Source organism: Cnephaeus nilssonii (genome assembly GCF_951640355.1).
Source record: "Cnephaeus nilssonii genome assembly, chromosome: 13".
NCBI classification, from domain to species: domain Eukaryota; kingdom Metazoa; phylum Chordata; class Mammalia; order Chiroptera; family Vespertilionidae; genus Cnephaeus; species Cnephaeus nilssonii.
In genome coordinates this window covers 2,152,623-2,162,157 of record NC_137084.1, presented here as the reverse complement: position 1 = coordinate 2,162,157, position 9,535 = coordinate 2,152,623, and the positions used below count along the sequence as shown (strand labels likewise).

The window sequence follows — 9,535 nt, the reverse complement described above, 5'->3', positions numbered from 1 at the left end:
AAGGGCAGTTTCCGTTAAGTACAGGCAGAGGCGCGCGATCCGCCGCAGTCGCACGTGAAGGGCTGCGCGATCGTCGCTCGGGGTGGTAGCTCTCCGCTCGCCGCGGAGCGTCCCGGAAGCAGCGGGGAGCAGGAACTGCCCCGCGGCCGCTCCGAAGCTAAGCCCGGAGCCCGGCGTGTGGCGCCTCGGAGCACAGCGACGGCGCCATGTCCTTGATCTGCTCTAGTGAGTACACGCTGCGGCCGATCGCGGGTCGCAGGAGGCCGGAGAGCCGAGCGGGAGGGTCTGCGGCCGCTGCGGCGCGGGGGCTGGGCGGAGGTGACAGCGGGGCGCGGGGGAGGCAGGGCGGCCGCCTGTCAGCGCGGGGGTCCTCCCCCTCTGCGTGGGATGCATTTGCGCAGCGCCTCACCGTTTACGTAACGCCGCGAGTTGATTGTCGCACGCATCGTCGGGGCCTGAACGGAGGGAGGGGGCTGGTGCAGGGGGCCAGCTCCGGCGGAGGCAGCAGGATCCCGAGGGCTTGTGCACGGTCCGCTTCGGGAGCTGGTGCGCGGCCCCGGGCCTCGGTGTCCCCTGCAAAAGGCGAGTATTGCACTGGGTGCCGCTGAGATCGCGCCCGGGTGGGCAGAGCTGCAGAGTGCGCAGGTCACGCGGAGCGGCAGCGGCAGCGGCGGGGCTGGAGGCCAGGTCTGTAGCTGCCCGCCTCACCCGGTGCGAAAGCCGCGGCCTTTGGCGTCGCCGTCATTGGCGCTCGGGGGTCTGGTTGCATCCTCGCAGGAACCCTCCGGGGCGGGAATAAAGGCCCGTTGTTGGTTTTTCAGATGCGGTAGGTCCAGGGAGATGATGGCGTTTCTAGCGCTGCGCAGCCATCGGCGGCAGAGCTGGGTGCTGCAGCGAGGCCCTCTGACCCCGAACCCGTGCTTTTTTCTGCATGTGCGTCCTCCCTCTTGGTGGTTTATTGTGTAGCGTGGCCTAAAGGTGTCCATCCTCGCTGTGTCAACAGGTTACTGCTTTCTCATCCCTTTCTCTATTTGCTGCCTAACTCTCAAGCTCTTGACTCTTAGGATCTTTCCATTACCTCCCCATCCCCCCCCCCCCCCAACCCCCATCCCCGGCCAAGAAAAAGGAAGGGCAGTGGTGATTTGAAGAAGGCGCCGTTTGCAGGGTATTTCACCTTTATTGTTTCCTTTCGGTCTGGAGGAAGCGCGTTCCCGTATCCCCAGCATCCTCCCGCCCCTTCCCTCCTCTGTGTTTACGGAGCCGCCTGCTGGGCTGCGGGGTCCAGCTGCGAGCTTGTCCCCAAGGGACGCGCAGACTACGCAGCAGGCAGCAGCTCGGGAGTGATGCCCCTGTGGGGGGCGATCGTGCAGATGAATTAATGGATGGGAAGTGCTGACAGTCGAGCTTGGCAACTAGGAAACAACATGTGGCTGTTTTGTATCCTTACGGCACCTGTCACATTGCTTTGTCATTTCTTTGTCTGATGCTCCATCCAGGCTCCGGACCAGCAATTTGCAGCTGGTTCTTGCAGGAATTTTAAAAACAAGCAATACCTGACTATTCAGCCAGGGACACTGACCCCTCCCCTCAGGGTGTCAAATAAAAAAATGGCCGCAGCCGCGGCGATGCTGGCCTGGGGTGAGGGAATCAGTGATAGGTACCTTTTTGTGTCCGCCGACGCAAGGACAGCGAGGTGTGGTGTGCCACGGGGTGGCAGTAGTGAGCAGCGCCGTGAGGTGAGAGGTGGCAGGCGCTGCTCTGGACTGAGGCTCGAGTGGCCTCGTGTGCGCCTGCGTGTCCTGGGTGCGACAGTCCGGCCTCTGTTCAGGACGAGGCCGCAGGGCGGGGTGCTCTCAGGTGCCTGCTCACGGTCGTTGCGCAGGCCGTGTGTGTCGGCTTCTGACGGTCAGGAGACGTGGCGAAGCTGGTCATGTCGCAGGGAAGCGTTCTGGGGACAGGACAGAGCGGGCGTGGTGTCACGTCTTGACTCCTGTTCGTTGGGGGTGGGGCACATGGTCGTGTTGGGGCCAGCAGCAGAGGGGGCATCCCCTTGGGCCGAGGTCCCCCCTCACCAAGGCCCCTGCCGCCGTCTCCGCAGTCTCCAATGAGGTGCCGGAGCACCCGTGCGTGTCCCCCGTCTCCAACCACATCTACGAGCGGCGCCTCATTGAGAAGTACATCGCCGAGAACGGCACCGACCCCATCAACAACCAGCCTCTGTCCGAGGAGCAGCTGGTGGACATCAAAGGTGCCCGAGGCCGCCCGCCCGGCAGGCCGGCCCTGCCCAGAGCGTGCGGGAGGGGCCGAGGGGAGGGGAGGAAGGAGGGGAGGGAGGGTCCCCGGGGGTGGCTCTTCATGCCCCTTCCCCTCTCTTGGCAGTGGCTCACCCAATCCGGCCCAAGCCCCCCTCGGCCACCAGCATCCCAGCCATTCTGAAAGCCCTGCAGGACGAATGGGTGAGTCCCTGGGGAGAAGGGTGCCCCCGCTGGAAGGCCTCGCTGGCCTAGGCCTGGGGGGGGGGGCACTGTTTTCTCATTCGAGGGCAGGATGGCCCGGTGAGGGGTGCGGGGGGGGGGGGGCTGGTGCTGAGTCCCGCGGGTCGGTTCCACGTTGGCTCCGCCGCTCACGCGCCTTGTGAGCCGCTTGCGTTCAGGCCCTAGTTCTCCTCGCCGAACAGCGTGGGCAGCGCCGCTCGGGGCGTGGGGAGAATGAGAGTCCACATCCATGGCTTCAGGGCTGGTTTCACCTGTCGGTGCGTCACCAGCACCAGGAACCGGGCCGGCCTGAGCTGGGTGCTCTCAGCTGTGAGCGAGCGAAGGCTCGGTGCGCCTGGCGCTGAGGGGTCAGTACGCGGCACTCTTGGTCCCTCTCGGGGAGGTGATGGCGGGGCGTGAGGTGAGCCGGGAGGTGAGTGGCGCCGGCGGGGAGAGAGTGGCTCCCGCTGCTGCGTGCCCAGGTCCGTGCCCAGGTCCGTGCCCAGGTCCGTGCCCAGGTCCGTGCTCAGGTCCGTGCCCAGGTCCGTGCTCAGGTCCGTGCCCAGGTCCGTGCTCAGGTCCGTGCCCAGGTCTGTGCTCAGGTCCGTGCCCAGGTCCGTGCCCAGGTCCGTGCTCAGGTCCGTGCCCAGGTCCGTGCTCAGGTCTGTGCCCAGGCCCGGCAGCCCGGGCTGGGGGGCGGCCAGCACGTCCGGGGCCACGCAGATAGCGCTTGGGCCGCCGACACGGGCCGAGGCCGTGGACGCGGCGGAGCCCTTTGATGCGGCGGCCCCTCCGCTGGGCGCCCCGGCCCGCGCTCACGGTGTGCCCCCCCAGGACGCGGTCATGCTGCACAGCTTCACTCTGCGCCAGCAGCTGCAGACCACCCGCCAGGAGCTGTCCCACGCGCTGTACCAGCACGACGCCGCCTGCCGGGTCATCGCCCGCCTCACCAAGGAGGTCACCGCTGCCCGGGAAGGTACAGCCTCCCCCCCATAACCCCCCGCCCCCGGCTGGTCTCGCTCTGTCATGCCCGTTTCTAACGCGTCTCTCTCACAGCTCTGGCGACGCTGAAACCGCAGGCCGGCCTCATTGTGCCGCAGGCCGTGCCCAGCTCCCAGCCCAGCGTTGTGGTGAGTGCCGCCGCCCCGCCCCCTGCCCGGCCCTCCTGCGCGCGCCTGGCACCCCCCCCCCCCCCCGCCCCTCTCACCTTCACGTCTTCCCTGCAGGGGGCAGGCGAGCCGATGGAGCTGGGCGAGCTGGTGGGAATGACCCCCGAGATTATCCAGAAGGTAGGCGCTCGCGTGGTGGGGGTGGGGCCTCGTTTCTCCCCGGAGGCCAATAGGGATGGGACCGGCCGTGAGGCAGTGGGTCATGCGGAGCACAGACTCGCCCAGGCGGCCGGGCTGTGTGTGTCGCCTTTACGAGCTTTATGACCGTGGGCGGCTCACCCACCCTCTCGGGTCCGTAACCTTTGCTCCTAAAGGAACAGCAGCGCCTCCTCCACAGGCCGGACCTCCCGCTTCTCGCTAGGGGGCTCTGGGCAGAGATCAGACACTTGGTTACAGTCTCCACTTGTCGCTGAGGGAGACGGGCAGGGTGGAGGCTACATGGAGACAGATCCGGAGGCGCAGCTCACACGCAGAGCGGGCGGGTCTCGGGCGGGGCTGAGCCTGGGCCTCCCCCCAGAAGTGCTCGGTTGTGTCTAACAAGCGGGGCAGGCCGGCAGCTCGCACCTCGGCGCCACGGGCCTGGCCTGGGTGCTGCAGGCCTGGTCCCCTCGCTCTGCGTTGTCCCCCTGCGGCCTCGGGCAAGTGACCCCCACTTCTCCGAGGCCCCGTTTCCTCTGAAGCCAAGTCCTCAGCGCCCGCCCCGCAGCTGGGAGGGCGAGAAGGGCTCATGCCTGGCCCCGGGCACAGACCTCGGCAGATACGGCTTTCCGCTGACCCTGAGACAGGGCCGTGCCCCGCCCAGCACCCCGTCGTCTCGGCAGAATAGCCTGTCTCACCGGAGTCTGTTCCCTCTCTCGCCCCCAGCTGCAAGACAAGGCCACCGTGCTGACCACGGAGCGCAAGAAGGTGCGTGCTCTCCCCGGGCCGGGGCGGGTGGCCGGGGCGGCAGAGCCCCTGCAGGGGCGGCTGGGTCCTGCGCTCACGGCCCTCCTCGGGCCCTTTCTCAGAGAGGGAAGACGGTGCCTGAGGAGCTGGTGAAGCCGGAGGAGCTCAGCAAGTACCGGCAGGTGGCTTCCCACGTGGTGAGTGGCCAGGCCTGGGTCCCGGGGACAGGGCCCCCAGGGCTGTTTCTGGGGGGGCAGGCAGCCTGGAGCCAGCGGGCAGCGAGCTGTCCCTCGCCTCTGGCCCGTCCCTAGCCTGGGCTGCTACCGTGTCACCTCGCTTCCTGCCCGCTCTGGCTTCCCAGTGATGCGGTGAGGGAGGTGCTGGTCCCAGTGCAGAGGGCGGAGCACCAGCCGCTTGTTGGCGCGGCCGGGGAGTGTGAGGGTGGGGGAGTGGAGGAGTGTGGGGCCGGGGAGTGTGGGGCCGGGGGAGTGTGGGGCCGGGGGCGTGTGGGGGTGGGGGAGTGTGGGGCCGGGGGAGTGTGGGGCTCTGGCCCCCGAGGCTGGGCCTGACGGGTTCCTGTGGCAGGGCCTGCACAGCGCCAGCATCCCCGGGATCCTCGCCCTGGACCTCTGCCCCGCCGACACCAACAAGGTCCTCACCGGTGAGCGCTGGCCTGGCCCAGGGGCGGGAGGGGGGTGCAGGGGGTGAGGGGTGCGGTGCTTGTCTGTCCCGTGCGAGGGCCGCGGGGCGAAGGGACCTGGAAGGGCTCGGCTCCTGGTCTCACGCGCGTCCTTCCAGGCGGGGCGGATAAGAACGTCGTCGTCTTCGACAAGAGTTCCGAGCAGATCCTGGCCACCCTCAAGGGCCACACCAAGAAGGTCACCAGCGTGGTGTTCCACCCCTCCCAGGTAGCGCTCTCCTCCCCCTCATCTCAGCCCCATGTCAGCGCTCAGGGCCCAGAATCGCCCCGCCCCTGCTGTCTCCTGAGGGCGCTCTGGTCTCCGAGGGGACAGTTAGGGCCTCTGCTTGGCGTCGTCGGTCCCCTCTCCTCTGTGGGGCCCACGAGGCAGCCTCCCGACCGGCCGAGGGAACATGTGGCTTACCAAGGCGTCTTCGCTGCCACCGTGTTATTAGGAGGAGGACCAGGCCCTCCTGTGTTTACAGTACAAACCAGGAAGCAGAGCCCAACAGAACCTGGAGCGAGGAGCCGAGGCAGTCAGGACCCCGGTCCTCGGGGCACATGGTGTGCCTGTCGCAGCGGGTGGGGTGGGAGAGACGGGCCGGGCCGGGCCGCGGAGAGGCAGCTGCGGCAGAGTCCTGGCGTCGGGGGTGTGGCAGCTCAGGCCTCGGGCTGGGGGCTGGGGCTGGGGCAGCGGGGGGCCCCTGCCGCTCAGCCAGCCGTTGCTGTCCTGTCAGGAAGTTAGAAACAAACACCTGCTGAATTTTTCATAAAAATTAATTTCTCCAAATGAAAGCCCTCCTTTCTTACTGGGGGTTAATATTTCTCTACGAAATCACGTTGACAGAAGATGGTGGTTGGTTTTTAATTTCCAACCACAGTGGTTGCTTGGTGGCGCCACAGAAGCTCTCTCCCTGCCCAGACTTTCCTAGGAGCCTTAGGTGCAGGGGGCAGTGCTGAGGCCGCATCCGCCACCTGCCATCCGCCACCTGCCATCGGCCGTCCACCTGGAGGCACTGCCCCCCCCCCCCCCCCCCCCCCCCCCCCCCCCGAGAGCAGCCATGCGCCCCCGGAGCCCAGCCAGCTTCTCTGGTCCTGGGAGCTGCCCTCGGCTGCAGTTCTCCGCTCACCACTAGGTGGCGGGGCCTCCACGGCCAAATGCTGGCGGATTTAGCATCTTAGTGTTTCCCGAGGCCCCGGCAGGCACCCTGGGTGGTGAGGGGGTTCCAGGCAGGGCAGGGCCCAAGGAGAAGCCGGGCGGGGCGGGGGGTGGGCGGGGCGGGTGGCCATCCGCAGCCTGGGCGGCCGTTAGGGTGCGCCTCTCCCTGAGCGCCCGCCTCTCTCCTCCTAGGAGCTGGTGTTCTCTGCTTCCCCGGACGCCACCATCAGGATCTGGTCGGTGCCGAGCTCCTCCTGCGTGCAGGTGGTGCGGGCCCACGAGAGCTCCGTGACGGGCCTCAGCCTCCACGCCACCGGCGACTATCTCCTGAGCTCCTCGGACGACCAGGTGCGGCCCCGCGGGGGGAGGGCAGCGACACACACACCCCCGCCCCGGCCGCCCCAGCAAGGAGAGTGTTTCCTCTGCCGGGGGGCTGGCTTCACCAGGGCTTGCCAGACGGGGGTCCCTGCGCCCTGGAGGGCACCCCCTTTCTGACTCCTGCCTGTGTCTGTTTCAGTACTGGGCCTTCTCTGACATCCAGACGGGGCGCGTGCTCACCAAGGTGACGGACGAGACCTCCGGCTGCGGTGAGGGGTCTCCCTGCATTTGCTCACTTGTTATAAAAATGCCCTGAGTGCCAGGATGGGGGGCTCTGACCACGCCCTCCCTCCCCCAGCTCTCACCTGCGCGCAGTTCCATCCCGACGGACTCATCTTTGGGACAGGAACCATGGACTCGCAGATCAAGATCTGGGACCTGAAGGTGGGACCCGCGGCCGGAGCCGTGCTGCTCGTGTGCCGGATGCCTGTGGCCGGCCCGGGGCCGCGGGTGGAGAGGGCTGTGTGTGACGGAGCGGGTGGTCGGGGGCCCTGGGCTGGGCCCCACCCCTGCTCTTCCCGCTCCTGTCCTTCCCTGAGAGACAGGACGTCCCAGAGGGAGGGGTTCGCGAGCTCCGTTCCTCCCTCCTGACCAGTGGGTGGCCTTCTGCCCGCCCCCACCTGCAGGAGCGCACCAACGTGGCCAACTTCCCTGGCCACTCGGGCCCCATCACCAGCATCGCCTTCTCCGAGAACGGCTACTACCTGGCCACGGCGGCCGACGACTCCTCCGTCAAGCTGTGGGACCTGCGCAAGCTGAAGAATTTCAAGACGCTGCAGCTGGATAACAACTTTGAGGTGCCCCCCCCCCCGCCCCCCACCTCGCTTGCCTCCTCGTCGGTCAGTTATTCACCGAAACACTGAGCAGCTTCACCCGCTCCGGTGGCCCGATCCCTCCCCTCGTGTGACCTCTGCTCTGGCTCTGGCAGGTGAAGTCCCTGATCTTTGACCAGAGCGGCACCTACCTGGCCCTGGGGGGCACCGACGTCCAGATCTACATCTGCAAGCAGTGGACGGAGATTCTCCACTTCACAGGTGGGCCTGGGCTCCCGGGGTCCCGGGGCTGGGGGCTGGCCGGACGAAGCGGGGGTCTCAGTGCGTTCGGAGCTTCTCGGCGTTCCGGGGCCCCGGCAGCGGTGAGCCGCCTGAGGCAGGAGCGCTGTGACTGAGCAGACGGACTGGGAGGCGAGTGCTGGGCTGTCGTGCCGGCTCTGCCCGCAGGCGTGACACCGCCGGACCTCCGCTCTGGGGCGCGGGGTGTGCGTCCCCTGGGGCCGAGGAGCGTGTGCCGGCACAGGGCCTGCGTGTGGGAGGATCTGCCCTCAGTGCTCCGCACGCGTCCTGTGGGGTTAGAGCCGAGAGTGCGAGGGAGGAGGCCTCGCTGCTGGGCTGTCCGGTCAGGGGACGGGTGTGATGGCTTCCCGGGTAAACGCCTCGTTGCCAGTGGACGTGCCGGAGGAGGAGGCCCAGGGTGCTGAGCCGGCGGCTACAGGTCGCCACCCGCCACAGCTGGGCCTGGCGCGGGCTCCCTCTCACCTGTCGCTTCTCCACCTTGAAGGTGGGCAGAGCGGCTCTGTGTGCAGATGGCGCCAGCCGGGGACGCGGGGCGGCTGGTGACGGGCCTGCTGCTCCGTGGCAGCTGCTGCTTCTATGCGGACAGTTGGTGTCCGGGTGGCAGGTGTGGGCAGGACACAGGGTACCCTCCCCTGCTCCAGGCTGCGCAGCGCGGTGTTTCGGGGCGCCCAGGCCTGCCTGCGGCCGTGGCTGAGCCTTCCCCGATGCCGGGGCCTGCAGTGGACAGCCGGCTGGCGGCAGGTGACCCTGAACGGGCCTGAGGAACGTGCACTGAGCTCATGAGCCGCCCGAGCCCCGGGGCAGTGCTGCCCAGCCCCTCTGCCCTGACCCAGGCCCAGGCCTGCCCTGTGTGAGGGGCCCGGGTTCCCCAAGAGTCGGAACCCGTGAGCTAGAACAAGCGGAGGGCCGTTCCAGCTACAAGCAAGCTGACCGCTGAAGCTTAAACCAGGCTGGGCTCGGCCAAAGGGGAAGCCAGCCTCCCGCTCTGGCTCAGCGCCTGCCGGCCAGCTCAGGACAGCGCTGCCCCAAAAGCTCGGGGCGGGGGGTGGGGGCTGGTAGTCCTCCGTGCACTCAGCCCACGGCAAAGCCTCGCGAGCCTGCCACGTGCCAGGCACAGCGTGAGGCCCTGCGGGGAAAAGCCGGTCCTATCAGAGCCCGGCCCTGCCCTCGGAGTGTCAAGTCCGGGGGAACCAGACAAGCAGTCACATGGGGGGGGGGAGGGTGTCGGGTCAGCGCTCAGACCCTGGGGAAGGCCTCACGCACGGTGCCTCGTCTCTTCCAGAGCACAGCGGCCTGACCACGGGGGTGGCCTTCGGGCAGCACGCCAAGTTCATCGCTTCCACGGGCATGGACAGGAGCCTCAAGTTCTACAGCCTGTAGGCCCTGTCCCTTCTGGCGGGGGGGTAGTTAGGGTGGGAGGGGGGAGGCAGGGGAGAGACTACTGGGGGGCGGGGGCCTTGGGGGGGACATTCTCATCATTTCACCGGTCTGGGTGGTGGCCTGAGAACCCTGGCGGCCTGCACCACCCTCACCGCAGCTTCCCGGCCCGGAGCAGACGGGGAGGGCGCTGTCACCCTCCGGAGCGCCCGGGCTTCAGTCCCAGAGACGCACAGGCTGAGCCCAGGGAGCGGAAGGGATGGGCGCGGGGCTGGCGCAGGATTTTGTAAGCAGCGACCTAATTTCATTAAAAAAGGAAACAATAAAGCGGCCACCTCCTG

The 9,535-nt window shown here is 67.8% G+C and overlaps 1 protein-coding gene across 1 annotated transcript; it reads left to right on the top strand.

Moving 5' to 3' along the window:
- On the top strand, positions 1-9,535 carry PRPF19 (pre-mRNA processing factor 19). Its single transcript, XM_079787034.1, has 16 exons — positions 1-225; positions 2,099-2,248; positions 2,380-2,456; positions 3,309-3,450; positions 3,531-3,604; positions 3,701-3,763; positions 4,508-4,549; positions 4,651-4,725; positions 5,114-5,189; positions 5,327-5,436; positions 6,559-6,714; positions 6,884-6,953; positions 7,043-7,128; positions 7,371-7,541; positions 7,673-7,778; positions 9,100-9,535. The coding sequence occupies exons 1-16, from the start codon at positions 207-209 to the stop codon at positions 9,195-9,197; spliced, it is 1,515 nt and encodes a 504-aa protein (XP_079643160.1). The 5' UTR covers positions 1-206; the 3' UTR covers positions 9,198-9,535.